Source organism: Haliaeetus leucocephalus, unplaced genomic scaffold, assembly GCF_000737465.1.
Source record: "Haliaeetus leucocephalus isolate CR32 unplaced genomic scaffold, Haliaeetus_leucocephalus-4.0 Scaffold696, whole genome shotgun sequence".
NCBI lineage: Eukaryota > Metazoa > Chordata > Aves > Accipitriformes > Accipitridae > Haliaeetus > Haliaeetus leucocephalus.
This window is the reverse complement of record NW_010973132.1, coordinates 741,100-768,970: the sequence shown is the minus strand read 5'-3', so window position 1 is coordinate 768,970 and position 27,871 is coordinate 741,100. Positions and strand designations below refer to the sequence as shown.

Below are 27,871 nucleotides of genomic sequence, written 5' to 3'. Positions count from 1 at the left end.
TCCTAATGTATGTTAATCTTTTCATTTAAGTTTTATTCTGTGCTTCTGAGTGTCCTCATCACCTTCCCAGTACTTTTTCTTTCATTTATTTTATTTAAAACTGCCTTTCTTTTTGAGGTGATCAGAATTTCACAGTTGCCAAGGTGTGGACACAAATGAATTTATGTACATAATATGTTCTCTCTTTTGTCTTCCATTCCTTCCCCAACTACTCATAGCATTTTTTACCTTTTTGACTACTGCTGAACATTGGATGGTTTAGAAAACTCACAGTGGACCCCACATCCTTCCTAAGGGGAAATAGGTAACTTTTAGAATATACTGCTAGATGTATACAGTCGACTTTCCAAAATATATACATATATGTATTTCTATATGTTTTATCACTCCACCAATTTAATAAATTTCTTTTACAGCTCCCTGCAATCAGGTTTAGTATTTACTACCTCATATAATTATCTCACCTCACTAATACACACTGGTCAGGCAAGCTTACCCAATAACATCTCTTACAGTAGCAGCTGGGAGGTTTTAATTAAGGGTTGAGGCATCCTTTGCTGAACACAGAAGTACTATGGGAGAAGGTCACTTTCCCAAAGCTTCCACAGTGGCAGCAAACTTGTGCAAGAGTCTGAAGCAGGAACTGAAAAGCGCTAAAGAAGGGGACAGTGTTTACAACAGCGCAGACACAGATTCAAAATGAGGAAAACATGTCAGAGCAATGAAGCAGGAAAGAGGCCCCACAGAATGACGATTGGGACAGCGGGTTATCTTGAGAGCAGCAAATGAAAATGAGAGACTGAACCTCAGCTGTACAGAGCTCCACCTGCCAGAGAGTTCTCTCTCAGCTGGTCTCTGTCCTAAGCTTGGAAGGGGAACTAGTGAGGGAAGTCAGATAAGATTTCCCTGTCCCATGTGAAAGCCTAACAGAGATAACAGTGCTCATCAGATTGTAGGCTTTTTCTAAATTACAGCAAACATCATCTATTTAACAGGCACATACCTAGCCATGAATGATGCCAATGAGCGTTTCCAGAGCACAAATAAATAAAGTGCTAAAGTACCGCAGAGCACATGGAGAAGAGCCCTCTCCTGAAAGGCGATGGCATGCTCTGCTGAGAATTAACGTGTCATTTTGCAGTATCTCAGGTCTTCCCTTTGATTCTAGTTGCTCTGTTCCTTCATTCTGTCTGCTGCTTCTGCTCATTTACAGGTGACTGCTGGTTCCTGGCTGCCATCGCTTGCCTCACGCTGAATAAAAAACTACTCTGTAGAGTCATACCTCACGACCAGTCCTTTATACAAAACTATGCTGGCATCTTTCACTTCCAGGTGAGTCCCTTCATCTAGCGGGAAGCAGATGTAACTGTATTTAGCCAGGAGAAAGCTCATCTCTCAGTACTCTCTTCCCTCTTGCTCCTCCACCCTTTGGAAGTGTGACTGGCAGCAGGGAAGGAAGACGGATCGAATTGCCTCACCCCAAACTCTTCCAACAGGGCAATCACAGAAAGGCCATCTCATACAGGCAATTAGGGAGCATTAACCCACTAAGGAAGCATTTGCAGATCGCTGTGTCCTGCACATAAGGAATAGCAACAGGGGCCTGGTCCTGCCTCGCTGCTCAGTTGCAGTGCTACCCAGCACAGACATGTGGGTAGTTGGCAAGAGCATCTGTTTTTAGGCCCACAAAACAAGTCGAAAACAAGTTATTGAAGAACCACTTATTCAGAGAAGATTGACTGCTTTCCGCATTTCCCTTGGCTCTCCTAAGGGACCTCTCACTGTCCTGCACGCATTGCCCAAGGGAATTCATTACAGCTGCCCCCCTCCCGACGGCCACCACTTTTTGCCACATTAGGAAGCAGTTAATTTCCACATTTCTGCTCACTTAGCCTGGCTTTTCAGCCAGGCTCCTCACCCCCTGCACCAAGTCAACCCACAGTTTTTTTCTGTTTGCCTTTATTCAGTTCTGGCGCTATGGAGACTGGGTGGACGTCATCATCGATGACTGCTTACCGACGTACAACAACCAGCTGGTCTTTACCAAGTCCTCCCAGCGCAACGAGTTCTGGAGTGCCCTCCTGGAAAAGGCCTATGCAAAGTAAAACAACCTGCTGGACCATGCCAGGCTCCCCACTGAGGCTTTGGCTGGGGATGTGGTTAAACCACCACGTACAGGACTTACAATGAGCACATAGAGAGGCTCTGAACATACCAGTGCCTTTCCCCATAGAATCTCATGCCTCAGAATTGGGGATGGGGTAAAGCATATTTTCTAGGGGGTTTTGTTACTCATTCAGAGGTCTATATTTGATTCTCAACTTTTTTTTTTTTTTTTCATGTGTGCAGGTAGCATGTTTTAAAACTTTTAATTTGTGGTTTACCAAACAGATGGTTTGTGGGTTTTTTTAGTATGTGTGTTTACATACCTGTATTCATACACGCACAAGGTAGATATAAAAACATAGGTAGGTATCTTTATCTGCGTAAAAGAGAATCTTCTTCTTTTCTCTTTTCAAGACTCCATGGGTCATACGAAGCTTTGAAAGGAGGCAACACCACCGAAGCCATGGAGGACTTCACTGGAGGAGTCACAGAGTTCTATGAGATAAAGGATGCCCCTAAGGATATCTATAAAATCATGAAACATGCCATTGACAGAGGATCCCTCATGGCCAGCTCTATTGATGTGAGTCCATATGAACTTTACAGATGAGTCGTAAGAAATGGCAGAGGAGAAGGACCTCTCCATAGCAAACATCCATTTCTAGGAGATGGAGTAATCTCCACTAGACACCACCCATTAGCAAATAGCAAGCACCAAAAGGGAAATGGACAGAAGCAGAACACAGAGGTGGAGAGAAGGAGTGCAATCAGCAAAACTGGCACCCCCCACCCCCAGTGCCCTCGCCCAGTAAAATGAAGTTAATATGGGGCTGCTACAACTCTGTTAAGACACAAATCTTCATGTCAAAGACTAAGTGTGCAAACACGTAGGAAACTCACCCTTTGATTGCCAACATAGCGTCAGATTTTCTTCGTTTATCATGGTAAATTTAAAAGCAAAAAAATTCGTTTCAATAACCATTATGGAGTATGAAGTTGCACCAAAGGCAGGAGGACAACCAGTGCTATCAACCACTGTAGATAAGTATGGACACAATGAGGGAGAAGAGAAGTTATCTTTTACCACTCATCTTTCTTGCATCATTTCTCTTCCCTCTCCCTGCCTCATCTTTCTGCATGACACTTTTCTCCCCTTCTCTGTACCAGGATAACCTAGGCTTTTCCTACGGATCAGCTCCTCGGAGCGACATTGGGGAACTGATTGCTCGAATGGTGAAGAATCTAGAAAACGCACAGATGACTCACTCCACTGTAGACTACCAGGGGACGGATGAGAGGCCAGCCTGGGTTCGTATGTCTCCAGAAGTGGTTGACTTCAGAGCGCTTTTATTTCCAGACAGTTAGAGAAACATATCACCCATGCTTTTAAATCCTTCTTTGGCTTCACTGAATTATCCCAACACTAAAGACTTGTTCTTATGGATGCTATTTGACATATGTGTTAAAAGACTACAGTGCTTTCAAACACAGTGACTGACACTAGAGGGCTTCGCTGAGACTGCCATTAAGATCCTCATTTAAAATGCCTAACAAGGAAACGGAAAAACATGTTGAGTTTTACAAGTGTGATGAAATACAAAGTAACTCCAGCATACCTACATATCTAGCAAAATAAAGAGAGGTATGTTAAAACCATTTAAGAAAAATCCCATATTGGTAAGCTTAAAAGCTTTCAAATCTGTAGAGGGACACATTGCCTCCTCCTTCTCTCTGTCAGGCAGCTGTCATGCGTTGCCCTTTAGGGAGCTGCATTTCCATGACAATGAAATTACATCTCTTGCTTTACAGAGGAAAAAAGAAAACAAAAAAACCCTCCACAATTACATAATCTAAAACTTTTGGTTGTGCAAACTGTCTTCTGCATTTGCAGCAGAAAGAGCTGATTTTTCCTCTTTTGACGTCCATATTTAGTCTTCCTAGAAGACTAAAATGTGTAATTCTTTGGGAAAGCCCAGTATGACTGTCTTGTTTTGCAAGCGTGGCTGCCCAAATCATCCATGTTTTGGGGGGAATTTCCTCCCCAGTGACTCTTTACTGAAAGAAGGTTTCTCTCTTTCTATAGTTGCTGCCCCAGCAGCCATTGTGCTGCTGGTTATTACACACTCCTAAGCCATCACTAGAAAAGAAATCATGACTCTTGATGGAAAGAGGCAGATAGTGCAGGCTTCAGAGGCACGTCAGAGAAGCGACCCAGGGCACCAGCAGAAGAGTGTTTTTAAATAGAAAAAAAGACAAAGGGGTCCTGATAAGTAATGATAGCAACAACACCAGTAGAAATGAAGAAAAGGTGAAATAGATATGAGGTTATAGGCATAAAAAGTATGGAAACAGGAGCAAGAAAAAAAAAAAAAGAAAAAGAAACAGGAGCAGAAGGGAAATAATGGAAAATAATTGCAACAGCCAGGCAATATTTGGATGAGATCCTCCCTGTGCAAGCTGAGAATCTATCTGTGCAACCTTACTAATTCTCTGTTTCTAGCCCTGCCTTTCTCACAACCGCAAATGTGTCAAGAAGGGATAGCAGAGTTACTGGCAGGGCCTTGCAGTCATCTCTCAATAACAGACATAGAGGAGGAGAAGTTTCGCACATGGTCCATGTGCGCGTAGCAGAGCCTTCCCTTCCACTGATCTCGGTGATCTCTCTTACAAGTACAGTGGACTCTGTGCACCTGCACCTTGCTCTCAATTCTTTATCTCCCAGATAAACAGCATTCTGAGATTTGCAAATAAAAATCTATCAGTCACACTAACAGTTGCTTACCAAGAATTACGCCTGACCAACAGATTGCTGAAGAAAGCTATGCCCTTCCTGAATGTCAGTTAGAAAAAATTTCAATCATGAGGATTTTAACTAAAATGTACAGGAAATTAATTTAGAAAATAATAGTGTAAGTTAGTAGGAACAGTGTATTAAATACAGGGTGGTTTAATGTCATTGTGGTAAGATAGCAGCCATGTGTAAAGATGAAAGTATTCTTCTAGGTGTTGATCTGCTCTGATGTTTCCAGTTCATGTAATAACCTTACTGAGCCATACAAGAACATACTATCCCCGAAAGGGCTGAATAGTCATGAGGTAGAAAATCTAATTATTTTAATTAAGTATGCTATAGACTAGCATGTTCCAAGTGCAAAAAGCAGTAACCTACACAAAGGGAAAAAGTAAATCACAAAATGTTCTTTCCAATAGATATTACTAACTTTTTCCTTTTTTTAGTTCATGCTTCACTCCTTTCTAACCAACAACATTAATTCTGTGGGCACTAAGTTTGGCAAGCTTGGCCACCTTGGCAAACGCAAAGAAGAGAATGAGACAAAAAACGCTGTCACTTGAATGGTGTCACCCTCCCTCCAAAAGCCCTGGGTGGCACTACCTGCCTTAGAGCAGCTGGCTGAGCTTTGCGTGACTCTTACAAGTTTTTACCTTGTGTCTAACAGACCATAATGCCAATGCAGTATGAAACCCGGATGTCTTGTGGGCTCGTCAAAGGTCATGCCTACTCTGTCACGGCCGTGGAAGAGGTAACGTACAGTCCCTTCCCTCCAGCTGTGGTCTACACTCGCCCAGCACCATGCATGTCAGCAAAGCTATGAGGGAGGAAAAAAGCAAAACAAATTATAAGCTCAGGAAACAACATCTATACTTAAATAAATGAAAGCCTTGTGGAGAAACAAACCTGTCCAAGTTTTGGCTTTCTGGGGAAATTCCACTGCTTGGGCAAATGTGACCACAGGCAGCCACCTCCTGGTGTGACAGCCTTCCAGCACTCACCCCAGGCAGGTCAGGCAGGGCCATGGCCCAGGAAAGCACCATCACTGGAGGAGCTGGTATCAGCTATTTGACGGGCAGAGCTTTTCCTTTTGAACCTACTCTCAGTCTATTCTTGTTGCGTTCTCTTTCAATTAGACAACATTTAAAGGGGAAAAAATACGTCTGGTGAGGCTGAGAAACCCCTGGGGGCAGGTGGAATGGAACGGACCTTGGAGTGACAAGTGAGTAAAACAGAGCTTCACCTGATTTGGAAAAAAAAAAAATAGTAAAAAAAATTGCAGCTTTATTTGCCCTTATGCAGCCCGTGCATGACCCTAACCTTTAATGATGAGGTATCTGAATTGTCTTTGCTGTCATTTTGACTCATGCACTTTGGAGTTGATCATAGTTGAGTGCTTAGCTGAAGCTGTAAAAAGAAGAGTACCTAAAAGAGGTGTTAAGAGGGGCTTTACTCAATGGAAATGAAGAGAGAACCAAGTCTAATGGCACAGTCAGTCTGATTTTACTGTCTAGCAAGTTCAGCAATGTCCACTTTCAAAACAAGATGTGACAGTAGAAAAATCTTTTAAGTTACAAAAGAACTGGACAAAACAAGATGTCAGTACCTGAACGAGTTTGGATAAAGTTTCTCATTAGGTTTTACTAAAAGGAATTTCAATAGCTACTCCAGCAAGGAGAGCCTGCAAACACTTTTTTCTTCAAGCTAAATAAAATTAACAGTTCAGCAGATTTTTGAGAGCTGCTAAGAGGATGTCTGAAGAGAAGGCAGAGACAAGTAGGGCAATTGCTTTTTTCATTTGGGCATGTGGAAAGGAGGGTAGCAATGAGAACAAATGGCTGCAAAGCTCAAAAAGAAAAATTCTATGAATGTAGCAAGATGACTCTTTGACTTTCCATTCCATGAGGCTTACAGTAAAGAGTAGAAATTTTAATGGAAACTGTATTGCAAATCGTAATCTAACTTGTTTACTCCTTTGAAGGTCAGAGGAGTGGAACTTTATTAACAAAGAAGAGAAAATCCGCCTGCAGCACAAGATTGTGGAGGATGGGGAGTTCTGGTGAGAATGTCGGTCAAAAGCCTGTGCTTCTCTAGTAGATAAGCATCCATAGAAAAAAAATTAATCACACTGCACTACTTAAATCTGCTAAAACCATTGCAGTAATCCCTGTTCCCCTTCATATTCCCAATAAGCCCTGCTCTGCGACCTCCTCATTCTCCCACCAGGGTTTATTGAGTGCCACCAGCAGAGTCCTAAATATGCTACACTTCCACGAGCGCTCCATCACCCTTCCTACGTACCATCCTCTCAGCCCAGTTTCCCCCAGTTTGGAGCTGTAGCTGTGTAAATTGACCAACCAGCAGGCCAAATGCATTAGGAAATCATGGCGCTCCCACTGCAAACTTGCCCTAATAGTGGTGGTATCGTTGGTCACCCTCCTCCACCCCACCAGGATCTTTCAGACAACCACCCAACCGTGTAAATCCATTTGGGCTCAGCTTCCCCTCAATTCCTCCAGGATATCATTTGACGATTTCATGAGGCACTTCACAAAACTCGAGATCTGTAACCTCACACCTGATACTCTGGAAGCCGATAAACTCCAGACCTGGACTGTGTCAGTCAACGAAGGGCGCTGGGTGAGAGGCTGCTCAGCTGGGGGTTGCCGCAATTATCCAGGTGAGCAATGGGTCTTGAGAGATACAGCCTCTTTGATGGGGACCGTGTTAGATCCCACAGGTGAAGTCGTACCACAGCCCGATCAGTGCTCAGCCATAGGAAAAGTTTTGCTTCCTCAGTGGACGAGGCACACGATTTTGTAGCTGGAAGCCTTCTGTCACTATGTTTGTGACAGCACCTTATAAGCCCAAAAGGCAGGCCTGGCAAAGATAAATCATTGTTCAAATACTTCACCCCAAGTAAGATTAAAGAGATCAATTTCACTCTAACAGTTAGATTTCACTTGCAAAATCCACTTTCTGATAGTTTTAGGTGCTTTGGAAGTTTGTTGGATGCTAGTTCTTCATTTTATATGCTCCTTTGCTGTGCAGTTTTGTTAGAACTATGTAAAACCCATAACACGTAAAAAAAAATACATATGTATTAGCCCAATTTTAACCTTTTCCTCAGGAGCCACAGGCAGGGAACTTAAAAGTTATCTCTGATCATGAGTATTGTTAGAAAACTAAAGCTTTACATGTTTGCTTTGGGTTGTTGGTGGGATTTCAGATACATTTTGGACCAATCCCCAGTATCGCTTGAAGCTCCTGGAGGAAGATGATGATCCTGAGGATGAACAGGTTATCTGCAGCTTCCTCGTCGCACTGATGCAGAAAAACAGGAGGAAAGAACGCAAGCTGGGAGCCAACCTGTACACCATTGGCTTTGCCATCTACGAGGTACCAGCTCTAGACTTTGTTCTTCGCACCATGGTCACAAATCCTGACAGTATGCATTTACCAAGAAAGTCACTGAATCATTCAGCCTGATTAGATGAATTGCAATTTTTACTTTGCAAGGGACCCAGAGGAAGCCTGGAAGGAAGGAAATTCAAGGCTTTGTAACCATTCAGACCGTAGTAACCTCAGGGTTTACTCCGTCTATAAGTAACACGCTTTTTAGGCTTTTATAGTGACTTAATGCCAGATTTTAACATATTCTTTCCCATACATTCTTCAATCTCCCTTTCATCCGCGCTGAAACTAAACATTTCATTGGCAGAATAGTGTAAAAAAGGAAACAGACATCCAAGATGCATATGTAGCAATTAATCTCTGTCCCTGCTATCGACTTCATGAAGTCAATTTACTCAGTCCCTTGCACAAACATATTTAGTTCAGATCTTAGTGGACCTCATGTAGATCCCAAGAAATCTAGAAAGGAAGAGAGAAATTGCTTAGAATATTTTTCTAACTTGGGGCATTTTAATTACTGATTGTGCCCTCAGAAATCTATGTGAACGCCCTTCTGTATGATCTAGAAACAAGCGGACTCACCTAGCAGCTCTGACTGTTTCTTCTCTTTGTTTCTCCCTAAGGTGCCCAAAGAGGTATGAGCAGAACGGAGGCAGATTGACATCTTGGTGTATACTCACAGCTAGCGTTACTGTTGTGCTTGTCTGTAAGTCAGCAGGAAACTGTCCAGTCAAGTTTGTTTTCAGGGACGTAACAGAAGTGAAACTGCTAACCTTTCTGCTTTGAGTGTTTGTTAGTAACATTTTGCCAATAATTTTTGGTTCCTTCTCACCCGCGCCCCATTTTCACTTGTGCATGTTCCTCGGTTCTTCTTTTCTATTCTTTGTGAGACCTGGCCGTGGCCGACACGGTCGGTCAGTGAGCCGGGGCTGCAGAAAGAAGCATCAGAGAGCGCTTTGCCTTCGCGCTCCACGCAGAACCATCCTAAACTTTCACTGCCGTTTCCTCCTGCAAATAATGCCAATGGCCTATATCCTGCAGCCACAGAGTTTTCTCTATAGTCTTAGAATTTGTTTGGAAAATCAGTGGTATTTTCAGCCATCGAAGAAAACGTGTTAGAAGTACATAGATTATGTTTTTCTGAGCTTGCCGGTAGCTGAATCATTGGCATCACAAGTTTTGCAAACAAGCTCACCTGACTGATTTGTTACCTGGAAAAAATGAAGATGACAGCCTGAATGTTGTCTTTGCTGACAATTTTACAGGTGGTTATTTCTGCAGAAGACAGCCTGCAAGTGTTCTTAGCCCATAATTCTTGACTTAATGTTCATATTTGAACCAATGCAACGTTTGATTTTCATGTTTCTTTAGCAGATACAGAACTCGTGTTTTGTCCAGGCAAGGACACGTTTCCACTGCAAGCACCTTCACCTTACCACACTGCATGTAGGAGTTGCATATACCATTCCTTGCCATGCCACCCTCTAAGGAAAGTAGCTGAACTTTGGTTACACACAACACAACAGTCAAGTAAAAGTGCCTACATGGCAGAAGTCAGCCAAGGCTCTGCAGGTGGGCCCTGGAGCAGCCCTCAGAAGCCAGCTAGACCCATCCAGTAGTGACTTACAGGTGACAGACTCCGTATCTGTTACCAGTTAGCATCCCTCATCAGCTCCCTGCTTGCTAAGCTGCTGCTTCATTTGTGTTTTCTGTCCCAACCATGTACTGCCCGCATGACAAGCCACCTGGGGAACGGGTAAGACTTCCTTGAAGACAAATTGACTCATTTGTTCTGCAGATGCATGGTACTAAGCACCACTTGCAAAAGGATTTTTTCCTCTACAATGCCTCCAAAGCTAGAAGTAAAACCTATATAAACATGCGAGAAATCTCTGAGCGCTTCCGGTTACCTCCCAGCGAGTACGTCATCATCCCATCAACATACGAACCCCACCAGGAGGGAGAATTCATCCTAAGGGTCTTCTCAGAGAAAAGAAGTCTTTCAGAGTAAGTTGCAAATCCATTTATCTGACCATAAAGATGGAGGTGAGCTTGCTAGTCTGCTGTAGCCATGTTCCCAGTTTGCTACACCCTGCTTTTAATTTTCTTACCCTCATTAGAAACTCCAAGCGGCAAACTCATTTCCCTGAGCTTCCCTTGTAATCTAACAGGAGCCTGCTTTGAATTGTCTTTGGAGAAGCTTACTACTTGCAGGATATCCTTTGTAAACATACCATCAGCGGTTTTTAATAATGAAAATGAACCTATTTGTTTTTTATTGCTGTATGCCACTGGCTGGAGTTTTGGTCAGATAGATCATTGAACCAGACCTAATTTCAGTCACAAATGAAATACAGAAGTAGGTAGTTATTTCCTCTCCGTCCTGCTCTTCAACTAGTTTCCCAGAGCTCAGCAAATTGCAGCCAGTGTCACTCTACTTAGGCCAAACAGCTCCTGTTCTACTCCCTGCTGCCAAAGTTCAGTGTTGTCAAGGCTCTTCTTCAGAGGAGTAAACCAGGCAAGAGCCCTCCTGGAAGTGGTACTTGGGATGCACAGCTCAAACTGGGAAAAACCTATGTCTAGAGCCTGCAGTGGTAATGCTGGGAAGCCAGCCCACAGCACCGGCTGTTAGGAAAGTTCAAGCAGCTGCTTACAAACCAGCTACAGAAACAATCATCGTTGGGAACAGTCACTTTCCCGATTTATTTACTTTCTGCTTTCTTCTAGGGAGGTTGAAAACATGATTGAGGCAGAGCGTCCATCAGTAAGTACTGTCCTCGGCCTCTTTTGTACATGAACAGGGGTAGGGAGAGGAGGAGCATCACATCAAGGAAAACCTACAGCAGGAAACCATTTGCAGCCACATAACAGCTCCTTTAGCATAAATTCCCACATTTTTTCTCAACGTGCTTCTGTTAACACTTGCTTTATATATTATGTACACTACTTTCTGATTTGGTCACACCAAAACATTTGGCCAGATTTGAAATCTGCTCCTGGCATAAAGACAAGGGATGCTAAGCATTGCCTTTGCCTCCATCAATGGAGATTGTTCATTTACCAGGGGAGGCCTAGCTCTATGCTCCAAGATATTTTGTTTGTGAAACTGGTATCTCATCTAATAAAGAAAAAAAGTACTTATTTTGAAGTACATACTTTCTGGAAAGGGACCCTAATGATACTCTGATTCAAACTAGCAGCCATGACAAGCTCTAACTCTTCAGCCTGGGGTCTTACACATCTTTGTGGGAATATACTAGAGCTAACAATACAATTAATCTTGAAAAAAAATCGGAGGAAATGCTCTTGCACAGAATTGAGGTCCATCAAACCTTGCTCAGAAGTATTCCCCTTTCATTTGCTGTCATGATAACAAAAATATTTGTCCAGATCTGGTGGAATTTAATTGCCACTTCAGATAACAGACCTGTGGGCACCAAAGTCCAATCTCCACTGCATCAACAGGTTGGGAAAAAGAAAAAGGAATAGTCAGAGCTAAAGGTACAATAGAGATTTTATTCAAGCAGACAAAGTCCCAAATGAGATGGGACACTGTTTTGCTATGGCTTCTGCAATTTCTGTCCTTCAGTATGCAACTTCTTGGTGGGTACATTTTCCCTCATTTTTGGAGATTTGAAAACTGTATGAATATAGGAAATGGGAAAAAACTGTATGAATATAGGAATGGGAAAAATAAATGTAAGAAAGGGCAAGAGAAAAAAAACACTTTACCATCAGCTCTGCATAATCTGGGTAAAATCTATAATTCTGTTTAAAACCACTTTTTTTCTTTAATTTTGTCTCTTTTTGTACAGAAGAAGAAAAAGGGCAAGGTGGGTACTTGCACTATGTGCTGAATGCCAGCAAAGCAAGGAGCACGTGCAATGCATGCAGCAGGAGCAGGGTTCCTTGGTATCATGATTTCTCCGCATCTAGAAACTGATCTAGTTAACGAAGGGCACTGGATAAGAGGGCACTTGCAGGCAGCAAAGATTTTGTCTTCCTACACTAAATTCTAATGACATAGCATTAGCATCATAAACCCCGCTCACTCAAGGGGGTGGCAAAAAGCTAACAGAAACTTTTCAGCTTTAAAAGCTTGATCCTTTGGGTTGCTCAAACTGCCCTTCCTGCCTGCCCCTCCACAGGCACCCCAACACAACCTTTCTAGTGAAAATCACCCCTTCTCCGGACACGTGCCCTCACATTTGCTATTGCTTAATGCAGCTACTCCTCGTTCCTGAAGTTTCTGCTCACCAAAGTCCAGGATCCTGCTTTCCTTTCCACACAACACATTTAGGACCTTGAAAATGCAATCAGACATTTTTAACCTCAAGACAGGCTGATTGCAATTAATACTCTAGGGCAACACATTCGCATCTTGTAGCGGCTTTCCTTGTTTTAAATGCACTAAAACAGAGCAGTTACACATGGCTGCTTACAGCTGAATGCTTCAAGGATTAATACAGAGAAAGAACATATATTTTGCATAACTAACAAGCTCCTACACAAATACTCCTTTTCTGTGTAGGATTCAGATTGTTTGTTCTCAGTACTACTGTCCTTCATAGAGGAGCAATTTTATCAGTTTAACTGAGAATTGAGAATCTGGGAGGCTTATTTTGCTAAAACAAAAAAAAAAAACCCAAACAAAACACCCCCCCCAAAAACCCACAACAAGCGCGTTTAAACAGTTACTGACTTTCTGAAAAGGAAAGCTAGAAGCCAGAGATTGCACTATTTTGCAAAAAGACTTTTGCAGCTTTTTTAGCACGAGGAGAACAGTAACTTCAGAAATTCCTCCACCTTTTTTTTTCTTCCTTTGCTTTCATTCCCAGCTCTGGCTTCTCCAGTCATGCTCTCAGGGGTGGGAGCTGTTGCTGCATGTGCTTTACCACAAATGGTTGTCACCAACTATTTTCGTTTCCACATCTTCTTGTGTAATTTCCATTTTTCTTTTGCTCTCTTCCTTCTTCTTCTAGCCTATCATCTTTGTTTCCGACAGAGCAAACAGCAATAAGGAGCTGACAGCAGATGAGGATGCTGGCAAAGATGGTGAAAAAACCCACATAGATGAGAAAAAGGTTTCTGCAGCAAGTGGCAAAGGGGGAAATAGGGCTTGGTCTGGCTAGCATGACAGCGGCTGGGGGAAGCACAGGAATGGGGCAACGAAGTGTCCTAAGATACTTAACAGCTTTACATCAAATCTTAGCATAACTTGCGTATGGTTTACGTGGATCTAATGAGCATGACACAGACTATCCCTTCAGTTATTTAACACGTGTGCTGGAGGATGTAGTTGCTTGAAAACTACTCTTGGTTGCTCTCTCATACAAGGATCCCCACTGTGACAGACCTTTCCCCACGAGCAGCGCAGTCCAATCCACTCTCGCTCAGCCCCCTGAAGCGGTACATACATAAACTGTGCCTGAGGGGCTTCAGGAGCTCCTGGCAATGATCACAGCCTCCCCCACTACAAGTTACACATCCCTATACCAGTCCCCACTGGCCAGAGGGGAAAAGGATGAGCAAACCCAGGAGCTCCTGCACCCCTCCTCTTTTCTCTCACTACCGGAGAGGAGGAAAACAGGGTAGCGAATGCAGGGTTTCTGCGTGCAGGTGGGTGAGGGACACAAGATGCAATGGCCAGATCCTGCACCCAGGCTCATGGCATCTGGAGGCATGGCTTGAGTTGACAGCAAGCGTGCTGTTCTGCTGCACGGCTGCCAGAACACGCAGGTGGCAAAGTGGGAACCAATCCTAACTTCCCTCTGCATTTAGACAAACAAAAATAAGAACTAAGCCAAGAAATTAACTTTGTTACACATAATTCCTGTAATTTCGGGGGGGGGGTGTAAAATAGAGTTTCCTTTTTCAGTATCAGCCTCAGAGTTCAGGCTTGCTCTTTGCATGTGTCTGAGAAAGCTTCACTTTCATCATTTGCCTCTGTCTCTTGTGCTACTTGTCTCCAGCAAGGGACCCCCCACATTACAAAGAGCTCTCAAGCTCAAGTCCCTCTGGTCAATTCCGAGCCTACAGGGCAGCTATGGAGCAGATATGCCTCTTCTGCTCCAAACCTCTCCTTTGCAATGTTTTGAAACAAAAAAAAACTAGAAGATAAACATCTGTCAGTGAAAGTAACCCTTTAGGCTCTTTCCAAAAGATAGGAGAGCAATGGGATGAAGTTAAATACTCAGCAGTTTTGCCAAGGAATACATTTAACCAAAAAAAGGGGAAATGAACAGGAGGATGACCTGTTCCTCCAAAGACCTCCAGATTCACTAAGAGGCTCCCTCGTGCAAAGGTGAGCGAGCCGTCCAGGCCCTTTCCCTTCCCTGCTGGGCTAAGAATGTGTCTCTTCTTTCCTTGTCTCTTTTCAGCGTCCTTCAGCAAAAGCTCGTGAGAGGAGTGAAGAGGAACAACAGTTCAGGAATATTTTCCGACAGATTGCAGGGGATGTGAGTACGCAAACAGATCCCTGTGTCTGCCATCAAAGCAGCCTAGCCACAACAGCACCTAAATCAACTGCTTCACAGATTCAAACCACTAAATTTTAAAATTTCCTTTGAGATTTGAAGCTAAGCAAAACCAAATCAAAATCCAATTAAGTATACAGCTATCCTCGTATGTACATATACGCTATTCCCATTGTGTACGAGGGAGCCCGATTTAAATTCGAGCTTTTACTTCTATCACTACCACAAGATGCTATTTTGCAAAGCATGTATAAACAAGTTAGAAATGCAATGCCCTCCAGTACGTGCTTGACGAGGGAAGTTAAAATTAAAAACAGATCAAAGAACTGCATAAATCAAGATGCTGCAAATGGGTTACAGGGATTTTTGCATTTTGCTTTTTGGCTTATACAGTGGCTTGAAATTACTGGTCATTCTTCTAGTTGTAGTTTAATAAGCACTATATGGTAACTTTAGACCTACCTTGTACTTCAGCCTCAAGAAAGATTTGGACTAATGTTTATAATGACCTAGAACGTTCTCTAGTTTGAAGCATATATATGCCATACTGAAAAGTGACAAAAGACTTCATACTTTTAGCATATCCATCCATAAAATGATCTGCTTCATAAGGAATGTTGTAATTAATGATATTCTCACCACATTTCCCACCAGGACATGGAGATCAACGCTGAAGAACTCAGGAACGTTCTCAATAATGTTGTAAAAAAACGTGAGTTTGACCATGTTTTTTCAGTAACCCTGGACAAAGAAATCTGTGGTATAATGTAACCCTCCACCCCTGAGCTGCACTCTAAAAATTATTTATGGTTTCAAACTCACAAATTTCCTACTTACACTTCCATGGACTTTGCATCCGAGACTTTTGCAAGCTGAAGTTTTCATAGAGATGCTCTCTATGAGTGACCAAGTACTGATAACACAGAAACGAGCAAACGTTTATTGGAAGCACCACACAGGATAATAGAGCATTTCTAGCAATCTGCAAATGCCCTTTAAAAAAAAAAAAAAAAAATCTAATGGAGAGGCAGACTTTTCTCCCTGTTTAGCAAACTTTAGCCTACAGACCCTGGGCTTGTTTAGTTACCTGGAAGTTAGTTTAGAGTTTTCCACAGGTTTTTATTGTGTATAACAGGTCAAGAAAAGTAATCTCTAATTCACAAGCAATAACATTACTTAGAGTCTTTTCAAATTTCTTTACCATTCATTTCTTACTGGATGAAGGAAGTAGGTTTGGCTTCTACTTTGAGTAGAGTTACATCTAAGAGGAAGAAGCACTTGCTGTCTTGCATGATCTGTTTTCACCTGGGATCATTTATTTCAGATAAGGACCTAAAGACAGAAGGATTTGAACTGGAATCCTGCCGCAGCATGATTGCTTTAATGGATGTATCCTTTTCTGGTGAAAGAGGAGTGCGTGATACCACACTAGTCCACCCAGGTTGTATTTCCCACCACTACACACACAATTTAGTAAGTAAGCCAGGGAAGCAGAACAGTACTTTATAGTGCATAGTCAGAGAACACAGCATTCCTGGTTTGGCACATCTTAACTCCAGTCATCTCAACATTACTGTAGTTGGCAGATGAAAATATCCCAAACCAGAAAACTACAGAATAAGTCAGTCAGTATGAGACCCTTCCTTAGGTGTCAGCAACTCATGTACTAAAGCATGATTTTTCAAAAATTTTTTTATAAACCAACTCAACCTAACTACAGTTCTTGCCAACAAACTTACTGTATTTCTCTCTTAAGTTTATAATGTATTATACATTCCACGGTGTGTTTAGCATGCAACACATACAGAAATTGCCTCAGAGCAGGTATAATAAAACACACTACAAGTTACCATACGGGGTTACCTCTGATCAAACAGGAAAACTGAGGGATGTTGTATGTAACACCTGATTTTGAGAGAACATAAGCACATTCAAACATAACCAGAAAAAAATTGTAATTACAACCCAGAGCCATAATGTTTGGAGCCTGAACACAATTTTGTAAATGGCTTAGTCAACATTTTGCTTAGTTCTCAATTAACTTTAAGCAAGGCAGAAAGAGCTTCACTCTAGGATAAAGCTCAGTTTTCTTACAAAACATTGGGTAAGCTTCACATTTGGAGGTATTTGGAAAGAGCCCACTAAAACATCCTGCTTGTGTACTTTATAATAGCTCCAGAAGCAAGCCTCTCTCCTGTACCAGATGTCTGCTTCTACACAAAGTACAAATAGTACTTCACACTCCTCAAACAAAATACTATGCACAATAACAAAACCATTCACAAATATTTTACTGCACAGCTCAGCCCACTCTTAATGCTGAGGAGATCCTGAACTCAGTTTCACATTCATCCCTTCACCAGTAGTTGCAGACTTAATTAATTTTCTCTTAAAAATATTGTGGTTTTTTTACCTGAATGTTTGCATCACAGACAGATGGCTCAGGGAAGATAAACTTTGATGAGTTTCGACATCTCTGGGACAAGATTAAAAGCTGGCAGGTATTGCTGGTATCCACAACACTGTTCTTCACAGCTTCTGCAGTGCAAAAGCTTGTGTAGGAAAACAAGAACTCTCTACATACACTACAACAACAAAAAAAACCCTAAAAAAATTACAAATTAGCTTCTAAAAAGAAAAGTAACGTTTCTCCTCATCCTACTCACAGCCCAAGCAAATAACCTGAATCTCTGAACCTCCAGCACTCGTATAAGAACTTCCCCCATGAGAACAGTACAGATGCATGCAAATTGAGAGGAGGAGGAGGATGGGAACTAGAATCAGGCCTCACAAATAGCTTAATTAGGACAATCAAGAGAGAGGATTAACAGCATAAACTCAAGTCAAACAAGGAGAGTCTCTAGAGGAGAGCTTTTTGCTTCTTAGGGCATGGATCTAAATTATCTTACTTTGTGACGGAGAGGAGCTGTTAACAACTCAGACGGCTCAGCAGCAGCAACGTAAGGCAAATGGCAAAGCCTCCAAGTGCCTGAGGCACACATCCCATATCCAGTCAGTGGGTACATTCAACAGGAGCACAAGCTTTTATTTCTGTTGTGTATTTATTTGTTTTCTTTTTCCAGAAAATCTTCAAGCGTTATGACACGGATCATTCAGGAACTATTAACAGCTACGAGATGCGCAATGCAGTCAAGGATGCAGGTACTTCCCCCAGTGTCCAGTGCCCAACAGCTGAAGAGACCTTATTTTGTTTGATGTATCACAGGGTGAGATCAGGAACATAGTGCTGCCTTTTAAAGACAGACCCTAGAGAAATTAAAAAAATTTTTCTTTCACCCAGCAGAGGTTCTCAAAAATCCAAATGGCAAGCCTTGTATGTCTGTCTTGCCAACCAAATAGATCTCTTCAGCTCTTTAAACTTTATGATAAATGACGCTCTGCTGTCTTAAGGATCTCCCACTTGGGGCCCAGCTGTTCAGGGGGACCAGGGAGTGCTGAAGACATTTGCTCTCATTTAAGCTGTGGATTCTTTATGTTTGTGTAAATAACAAACAAAGAACAGTGGAAAAACTTCAACCCAAGCGTACAGGCACTGAGCAGGTCAATGTCCAAGTTTGCATCAGAGGCAACTGGACGGACATTTCTTGAGTCCTGCTCATGTTTCTTAGGCACTAAGCCATTGGGGGCTGAGTCTCCTCTTCTACCTGCGCAGTGAGAATAAAGTATTTCTGCAAAACTTGCAGTTAATGAAATTTGTCCTGCAAAGAGAGGCTCCTGACTTTTCTTGCTTCTTGTCTCAAACACACTGGTGTGCTTCTTCCCCTGGACAGCAGGCCTCCCCCAGCAAATGTCTTTACCAGCTCTGTAACGGAGCAAGATGACTTCTTTAATCAGAAAATCTGTAGTATCACTACAAACGTAGATGGGGCGATTTCAGTGACACTTCATCTTCAGTAGTATTTTGGCACATCAGTTACCAGTTCATCAAGGAACAGAAACAGATGGCTATCTTGTACTTTACAAAAGATCAGTGATTCGATCCTTTGCTAAGGGCAAAACTACACCTGGATTTGGACTCCTGCTGCAGTAGAAATACAGGTCATTTTTATTTTCCAAGTTTCCATTCCCGCCAGGAAAGCTGTCAATCCCTGACTTTAGAACTAAGAACACATTTTGCAATAAAAATTTCTCAGTCGTACAGCACGTAAGCTGTGCACGACCTTGCATTTAGCCAACAACCAGCAGTACCCAAATCTCGGCAGACCCTTTACGAAGTGCAGTCGCACGCTGCAGCAGCCGGTGCCACAGGTCGGTAACGCCACGCTCAGGAGTCACCTCCTTATCTATTTTTTGGCCACTGTGTACCCGTGTTGTTTTCATTGCAACTTCCTCCTACGTTTCTGTCGCCCGGTTTTCGTCGCTTTGCTCTTACCAGGCTCAGCTAGGCCGCAGACTCTTTGGTGTAGACCTCTCCTCTTCACACTTACAGCATGAGGTGACTCGCTTGCCCTTGGCCCTCCCAAATCGTAATTTAAAAACGTTACTCCTGTTTTAAGAAAGCAGCTGGACAGAGGGAAGCTCCTTGTAGCTTCCCTTCATTTTATTTAGCGGCTGCAGCAGTAGCCTCCACCCTGAGCCCCAGCTGGGCCCCGTTTCTGGTCCTCCGCAGGGTTTCGGCTGAACAACCAGCTCTACGACATCATCACCATGCGCTACGCCGACAAGAACATGAACATCGACTTTGACAGCTTCATCTGCTGCTTCGTCCGCCTGGACGCCATGTTCAGTGAGTGGCTGCCCCGGTTTTACTGCGCTGCCTCCCCGCCTCGCCCCCAAAACACACTGTCGTACTCAAAAAAGTTTGTTTAAAGCACTGCTGCCTATATATAGTATTAATAATTAAAGATATGTGCTCAGGGAATCTAAAATATGACAGCCATCTCATACAAACACAAAAGAAACCACTGCATTTCTCCTAGCTAAGGAAAAACACAGCAGAAATACTTGCTGAGCACATAAGTAAATACCTGCACAAGTTTGCGTAACAGAACTGGAGCACAATTTAGTTTGCTATCTGGGATCATCTTTACACAAACAGTAATTTAACCTACTCCATATATTTTTGTTTCCTTGCTTTAGGGGCATTCCACGCCTTTGATAAAGATGGAGATGGCATCATTAAGCTCAATGTCCTGGAGGTAAACTGCTTTATGCCAGTATTTCTAACACAAGGTCACATACTAAATTTTAATCATATTATTCATTGCACATGTTCTCAAGGGGACCTATAAGAGTTGGTCTGAAATCGTCATCCAATTGGTAAGAGGCCACAAAAGCTCCTAAAAATTTCGCTACCAGCTTTACACAGAAAACACCCATGATCCGCCAGCAACAGCTGCTCTGTAAGACTCCAGTTGGTGCTGAAGGGCACAGCTGCGGACTCTTCAGATCATCTTTAAAGTGCTACAAAATCTTTTGACTTTTTTTTTTTAATAAGGCCATTTAAATCAAACATACTGATAGGGCATTATATGTTAATGGGGTTTAACATAGTTCTTTACCTTTTGAAAATCTTATTAAGACGACTTAGGAAGTTTCAACTTAAAAGCATGTCTTCTGCTAAGGAGATCATAAAAAAAGTCTTCACTTGTTGCAAGGGAAGGAGAAATAGGAGCAAGAAGCCCAAGACAAAATTCCCCACTGCCACTGTGCTTCATACTAAGCGTCAGCAAGCAGCTGCCTTCCCACTAGAGAGGGCGGTGTCTCAATACGATTTGTTGGAGGATGCCAACAAGTCTCCCATCCTTTAATTTTTAACTCTTCTTTCAGTGGCTGCAGCTCACAATGTATGCGTAAGACCAGAGCCAGTGGCCACCTTCATCGAGAACACACTCAAGACTTCTGTTCTGCGTAACTAGCTCCATTCATCCCGAAGTGCAAACAAGACCACTTCCTAATTACATGTTTTGCTTGCCGAGGGAAACAGCGCATGGGAAGAAGCCTTTGGAAAAAGAGACAACCATACCCCAGTAGGCAGACCAGTGCGCATATTCTGTAACTACTTTTATAACTTCCTGACATTTTCCTTTGGGCAACAAGGACTAATTTATTGATGACTGGATTAAGCTTTTTCTGCATGGTAAATACATGGAGCATGCATCGCTGTTCTGCTTATGCTGACAACTGGAAAAGTCTTCCCTCAAGTCAGGCAAAACTGGGACTGCATCTGAACTGTGAAAGTCAGAGGTGTTTACTACCCCCTGTACCTAGTCATTAACTCTTTGTCCTGCTTTTGATACTATAATTTCAGCCTCTTCACAATGGTGACTGAATGTTTCATATGAGATTATGCTAGATCACATTACTATTACACATCTCAATCATGTTGTCCTAGATGCGGCTGCGGAGGTGGTTCTCTGCTACGCCAGAACCGTGGAAGTAAGGCACAACAGACTGCAATCCCTAGGTACAGCTCGGTCTAGTGCCTCAGCAAAAGTATCAGAAGTGTGCAATTTGCTCTCATTTTGAGTACCCCCATTGTATCTTAATTACACATTGGACATTTTAAATGTTTTTTATCGTAACTGCATTCTCTGTAACGTTGAGAAAGTTGTTTCCCATTTGAGACAGAAAACCTCTTATACATACAAATTTATGTATCTACACACACTTTCCCCACCACCACACACACACACCTCGGGGTCCTATTTCCTGACAGTATTGTGTATTTTTTTATTGTAACAGGTGACGTGTAGCAGAATCAGACACTATGTTAGCATGATCACATTAGGAATATTATTCGAATGTGCAAGTACAATTAGTTTAATTGAACCGAAAATAAAACCAACTGGATTTTGGCCTAAGCTTAAGGGTTGTTTTTTGTTTTTATTTTGAAAGAACAGAGGAGGATGAAACATTGAGCACTCTTCCACCATTCTCCTGAATATACAGCAGCTTTTGGAGTTTTATGGCAAGCGTGAAATCAGCTTAATCTCTCAAACACTTGCCCGTTTGCTCCTTGAATGCATTAAAAAAAAAAAAAAAAAGCGCACTTCAGCTTGAGAGGTTCCATCATTACCAGGTTTAAGGATGACAGGCTTTCAGAACTGGTCAATCATCAATCAATATAAAAATGGAAAGAAAAGAAAATATACAAAAAAAGGTGTGAAGAGACCAGACTTTGTCAGGAGAACCTTCTACTTCGTTCTCTAGTGGTAAAGAGTAACAAAGCCATCCACTGTTGTAAAGCAAAATTGTGAAACCAAATCATAGCACCCACTCAAAGTTATTCTGTTAAGTAGCACATTTAACTGAAAGGTCACTAAGAAATAGAAAACCTTTTGACTATAAAGTTCTTAATGTTGTCTTGCACTGTAACTTACTCTGAAAGAGGAAGAAAATCCTATAGTTTATATAAAGAGTTATTTTCCTTTAAATTCAACTTTTATTTTAACCCAGGCCACGTTTTTAAGATGACTGGAACACTAGGAGCCCTGGGCTCCAGCCATGTGTTACCCCCACTAAGCTATTATTTTCCATACAAAAAATATGGCAGAGATGGTCTCAGTTGGGATGTTAAGAGAAAACCAAAATCTATCAGTCAACAGATCAAAATGAAGATTTTTGACTGGCAACTCAAAACTGCTCCTTAAAGTCCTGGTGAGTGAACTACCAACTTCCCTTTGCAACAGGCCATGAAGCAAGGGAGTCAGTACGTCATCTTGGAGGCACCAGCTGGGTGGACACTTTCCATTTTCCCTGTCAAACGACTAGGTCCGAGATTCCTGCACACTGGAAGCAAAAACTTGCAACATTCCTGTCAGTGCTGGAGCTTCAAAGTGGCCTGTCTGATTTTTCCCAGCCTTCTTAAAAAAGTGAAAAATCCAGGACAAAGTCAAGTTCTACTGAATCCTGTAAAAGAATCATTCTATTCAATACAAAGAAGAATCAGACTGACAAACCATAACAATATAAAGAACTTTTATTTTTCTTTTTCCTCTTCCTTTTTTTCTTCTATTGCTGTGTAAAGTTTCATTATTATGCTCACAGCTTTGTACCAAAGTGAGAGAAGAAAACCATGGTCAATCTGTGCACATGTTCTACACAGCTTAAATTATTAAATATTCAGTCATGTTGTTTTATTCCACTTCCATTCCTCAAAAAGACTGTTTAACACTTAACAGCAAAATGAAATTTGAGAAGCTGGCAGGTGCATATAACGGAATATATATCTACACAGTTTGCTCTTTCACAATTAAATATTTTACAAACAGCAGCTGTAACTGTTTCCTTATCCTTCCTTACATACTGCAACTCCGGACAACTTAGACTGTTTGAATGATAGTACCGCACAAGCCAGAAAACCAAGATTCATCTGTACCTGTGTTTTAATACAAAAGAAGGGAAAAATATTTTCTCAACACCACATTTTTGTTTCTGGGAACCTGCAGTTTATTGCGAGTTTTCAGTTATTGTTTACCTTGATCCAGCATTATTATGCATATTTTCAGACTGTACAAGAACTGCACTACTTCAAACACACCGCATGGCCAAACTCCTGCTATTTTGCAGAAGTCAGCTCATGTGCTGATAACATGTTTAAAGTCTGCAATCCACATGTAAGTGACAGAAGGCAAGCAGAAGCTGAGATATTTAATGCATCTTTGTACCAATGGATACAGCATTTTTCCGTCCAGCCCCTTACACATACAGAAGCAGCAGTATTAGGCCATAGAGTATTTTGCACTGCCAGTTAGCTGTTATTTTTCCCTGTGATTTGGAGAAGAAAGGAGCAATGACTATAGACCAATCCGAGCATTGTCTTACAATTCAATACATGTGAGGCTATTGGGGTTGGGGAAGGTTAAGCTTTGCAGCACGTGAACTTTAAGTGATCATTTTATGCTACTCCTTTTGGAGCTCGGGCAGGGCTTGGTATGCCTATGGCACAACAAGTTCTCATGCCTTTGAAGAGGATGATATAACTGGTTTCAGTAGCACCTGGCCCATTCTTTATATCATTAAAGCGTACAATGCCTCTCGGCACTTTCTGTCTGCTGGGGAGGCTCATAGCTTAACAGGCGCAATACCAGTCCTGCTAAGAGGAAAATGGCAGCTTGCCCCGCAAAGGGCCTGCCATATGTAGTCAGCCACATAGCAAGTCCAGAGCTCATTATTTAACATTTGACTAATAAAATCAACACAGCTAACCAGAAAATAAACCCTTACTCTACTCACTCTTCCACCCACAACTTTTTACTTGCATAAAAAACAAACTGAAAACAAAAATAGTCCTGAAACAAGCTACAGATGTGCAGTACTGCTTTTCAAGCAAATATTACTCCATTAAATTTCACAAACAGTCTACCTTCCCAAAGTTATTACTCTCTTCAACTGGAGGTATATCAGGAATCAAAACCCTAAGTTGCAAGACCAGAGAGGATCTCATTAACAGCTACCAAGCCAATACATAAATTTGGCATCTCTCTTCTGCAATTGCCTCTGGAAGCAGTGAACGGCCAATAGTGAAAGCTGCACCGAATTCCAGCTGAACAAATAGGATACCTCCCCACAAAACTCCAGAGAAGCCTGGGGATTTCCACAGTTGCACAACAACTTCACAGCAAATCCTTTTAAGATATCCTCAGACAAAGCAGCACAGCATTTTTGTCTGAGCCCCTGAGCGATTTTTAAAATGGTTTTTAATTTGTGAAGCAAAATTTTATAAACACTCATGCAGCTTTGCTATTTTCCTGCCTCTTATGCATTTTAAGATTCTTACAATATCTGCAGTGACCTACAAAGTGGCAAAAGACACCACTGCTAAAGCTGGATTTCAGAAGTCCAGACTTTTCGGGAGGACTGTTTTCAAGGACAGATAAGGAAATATCATGGAGTACAAGAAAAGGAAGTCTGCTTCCACCAACTAGAAAAGATAAACCCAACAAGCAATCAGGAATGCAAATAAAGTGTAATAACTGTGTTTGTTGCAACACCTAGTGAGAAAGATCTTTACACGTTCCTGAAAACAGCTGAAAGAACGTGAAGAATCACAAAGAAGAACTAACAAAATCTACTCTCAAACACCATTTTTCAGAATGCTACAATCACTCCACATGCTTGCCCTCAGGACACACTTCCACACCTTCACTTCAAACACAGTCTGTGAAGGAGGACAGCTTGAGATGTTCACATTGTTTATGCCACACTTTTACATGCTCCCTCATCGTGGTTCAAAAAAAACCCAGAAGAACTTTTGAATGTCAGTAATTTTGGAAATGGTTTAAGTATTATGCAGCCTTCTGCTTTTAGGTCATGAAAAAAACAAGTACTCTTGGAGACTTTAGAGCAATACAGCCTGCATCAGAAAACATTTACACTGCTCAGAGATTTCCCTGAACTTTATTCTCTCTTGAATTGCTTCATCCACAGACCACAGAAAGAAATTAAAAAAAAAAACAAACAAAACCAAACAAAAACCCCAGACACACACCACAAAAACCCCAGACACACACCACAAAACCCAAAACACCCTCAAAAATAGCTTGGGGTCTGAGCCACATATTGGGTTTTTTCCTGTCCACAAACAGCTTAATAAAAAACCCCAAACAAATCACCACAAAAGCACTGGAACCTCAGAGATTCCCATGTCTGAAGTAGGATGCTACTGCATCTCATTGCTACTTTACTCCTGTCTCTCACAAAAAAATCATCAACGTCAAGCAATTACAGAGAAATTATGCTTGTACGCTAAGACAATACAAAAATAGTGTGCTTCAGAGAAGGCCCTGAAGTTCCTTGATTTGATGGCAGTGGAACATCCATGGGCTTTCCTCAGTCACTTTCTTGGCCTAAAAAGGCTTCTTTATAGTCAAAGAACGAGGCTATAAAACTTATTTGGTCTATGGTTGGCATACCAAGCCTCAAAGTAGTGGTGAAAGAGATGCCCAGTAAAAATAGTACAGTCAATTTGTTTGAAAAGCGCTGGGTTCATTTATAAGCAGCTCAGTTTTGACACTGGGCTGTCTTTACCTTCTGTTACAATTTAAGGAAACCTCTGCTTTTTTTATCCTGACCAGCAAGTTAGGCAAAAGTGAACAAAAAGCTCCTTGCTAGATTAGTCTCATTGTTTAAGGAAGCTCTTTGCTAAATTAGTGTCATTATGGGAGAGAGGATCGCAAAAGGCAAGAAGTACATTTCACTGAACTCAATGGGTAAAGTTATCCACCCTAAGGGACACCTGCAGAGGAATCCTGAGAAGTACAGTCAGTCTTCTCCTCTGCACTGGCTCCTCTGTGGTACCTTCTGTGCATTAGTAGAAACAAGACTTTCACATGCGATATGCATTTTTTTATCCTCAGCTTCTGCTTGAGAACTTTAGACTTTAAAATCCTCTAAAATCCTGCTCCATTCTTTCCAGTTGAGTTTTTGTCAACTTGATATAGCCCAAGCCAATTAAGCCGCTTCACAACAGAAACAAAACATGACCTAAGTGGATGAACTTAGACAGGCAGTGCCTTCGCATTTCTCTTAGTTTGCGATGCCATGAAGATATGGGACTGTGAAACTCGGTCACTAAGATTCCAAATAAAGTCAGGAATCCAACTATGGTGTTGTATCAAGACAGCAGTGGTTATGCTGGTATTCAACTAAAACAAAAGCTGACACCACTTACTTATTTCCTGTACATCAGGACCTATATTTAAAAAAACTAAGATTGCAAAGCACATGATTGGAGCTACTGTTCTGGCTGTTTTGCTGCTACTGGCATACCTCTTAAGAAATAACTGCTTTCCTCCAAATAAACAAAATACCTCAGGAGGTACAGTGTTTAGGGCAGTCTGTTACTGTATATATTGTGCCAGTTACAGCAATTTTTACACAAGGATAAAAAATAAGTTACAATTAACATTAAAAAAAATTATTTATTCCAGTTCTCCATAAAATACCTTTTCCGTTTATGAAGAAAGTAAAAATGTACACTGGATATTCAGGTTACACCGTTAGAATTTGTGATACTCTGGTTTGCAGAATTTTATTAAAATCAGCTAAAAAAATTGGATACAAGATAAACCCAGACAAGTCTTAGACACTTCACAGGCTTCAAGCTGAGTTTGCAAACACCAGCACCTATTGTAATCTAAGTTCTCAACACCCCTCTGGACTTCCCAAAGACTATGCTTCTTAAAAAAAACAAACACAAAACAAACCCCACAACAAAAAAAACAAACAGAAAAAACAAACAACAACAACAAAAAAATCAAGTCAGACAAGAGGAGGGAATATTCTTATCTGTCAATGAATTAAAAACTTGCAAGAATCTTCCATTTGGGCCAAGTCTTAATTGACCAGCCTTATTTCTACAGAGTGCAGCACAACCTGCAGTCTCTGTAGCAAGGCATTTCAGCCCGACTCCATTTTTGCATTCCAAGTGGGAGAAGAAAAAAGGAAAGACTGGAGTAAGAAATTGATGTTATTTGGAATAATTCTGACATATAAAATTACTTCCCAATGTGGGAGGTGAAAAGCTTCATGAGTCAATCCTGCTGTCATCCTCAGCATGTCTTTCAATGTGCCCTACAGCATCCTAGAAAAGAACCAGAGAAATCAGTTAAAAATAATAATTAAAAAAAACCCAAAACCAACACACAAAAAAACCCACAAAAAACTTTGCAAGAGAGTCTTGAAGCCTCAGTGAAAGTGACATTCTGGATAATATACATTTATTAGCTTAAAGCTTCTAAAAAAAGTAAAAAAAAAATTTAAAAAAATCGATGCCAAGCTATTAAATCACATATATTAAAGTATCTCACATACCACATGATTCAAGGCAAATAAAAACCAGCTTCCTTTCTGACTAGAAGAGCATATCAAATAAACATATCTAAAGCCAGTGCTTAAAGAGAAATTAAAGGATTCTACTTCTGCTTCGTAGTTCTCAAAGAAACCTCCTTCCATTGCATATTTTGACAACCATTCAACAGGAACGTAGTTTATATTGCCAAGGAGTAAAATGTGGACTTTTACCAATCAGCCTATAGGTAACAACCCTCCTTCCACCCACCCCCCAACACCTTCCACATCACTTAATCCAACTCTTACATCTTCATTTTTTTTCCCATCT

General features: G+C 41.5%; 2 protein-coding genes across 7 annotated transcripts in view; one reads left to right on the top strand and one right to left on the bottom strand.

Moving 5' to 3' along the window:
• The window catches only part of CAPN3 (calpain 3, (p94)), a 29,733-nt gene extending 8,851 nt beyond the window's left edge, over positions 1 to 20,882 (top strand). Inside the window, exons 3-24 of one of the 4 annotated variants that reach the window (XM_010580043.1) lie at positions 1,214 to 1,332; positions 1,968 to 2,101; positions 2,521 to 2,689; positions 3,274 to 3,414; positions 5,565 to 5,648; positions 6,034 to 6,119; positions 6,879 to 6,956; positions 7,417 to 7,577; positions 8,127 to 8,296; positions 8,935 to 8,946; positions 10,110 to 10,318; positions 11,039 to 11,075; positions 12,127 to 12,144; positions 13,294 to 13,395; positions 14,692 to 14,769; positions 15,442 to 15,499; positions 16,112 to 16,176; positions 17,220 to 17,288; positions 17,871 to 17,949; positions 19,418 to 19,534; positions 19,888 to 19,946; positions 20,578 to 20,882. In XM_010580043.1, coding sequence (XP_010578345.1) covers positions 1,214 to 1,332; positions 1,968 to 2,101; positions 2,521 to 2,689; positions 3,274 to 3,414; positions 5,565 to 5,648; positions 6,034 to 6,119; positions 6,879 to 6,956; positions 7,417 to 7,577; positions 8,127 to 8,296; positions 8,935 to 8,946; positions 10,110 to 10,318; positions 11,039 to 11,075; positions 12,127 to 12,144; positions 13,294 to 13,395; positions 14,692 to 14,769; positions 15,442 to 15,499; positions 16,112 to 16,176; positions 17,220 to 17,288; positions 17,871 to 17,949; positions 19,418 to 19,534; positions 19,888 to 19,946; positions 20,578 to 20,604 — 2,072 coding nt within the window. In that variant the 3' untranslated portion in view covers positions 20,605 to 20,882. Of the gene's footprint in view, positions 1 to 1,213; positions 1,333 to 1,967; positions 2,102 to 2,520; positions 2,690 to 3,273; positions 3,415 to 5,564; positions 5,649 to 6,033; positions 6,120 to 6,878; positions 6,957 to 7,416; positions 7,578 to 8,126; positions 8,297 to 8,934; positions 8,947 to 10,109; positions 10,319 to 11,038; positions 11,076 to 12,126; positions 12,145 to 13,293; positions 13,434 to 14,691; positions 14,770 to 15,441; positions 15,500 to 16,111; positions 16,177 to 17,219; positions 17,289 to 17,870; positions 17,950 to 19,417; positions 19,535 to 19,887; positions 19,947 to 20,577 lie in introns of all 4 variants that reach the window. The other 3 variants (XM_010580044.1, XM_010580045.1, XM_010580047.1) reach the window with 3 other exon arrangements.
• A 6,081-nt stretch (positions 20,883 to 26,963) lies between these two features.
• ZNF106 (zinc finger protein 106) overlaps positions 26,964 to 27,871 on the bottom strand; it is a 39,607-nt gene continuing 38,699 nt past the window's right edge. For all 3 annotated transcript variants that reach the window (XM_010580039.1, XM_010580040.1, XM_010580042.1), the window contains exon 22: positions 26,964 to 27,334. In XM_010580039.1, coding sequence (XP_010578341.1) covers positions 27,278 to 27,334 — 57 coding nt within the window. In that variant the 3' untranslated portion in view covers positions 26,964 to 27,277. The remainder of the gene's footprint in view (positions 27,335 to 27,871) is intronic.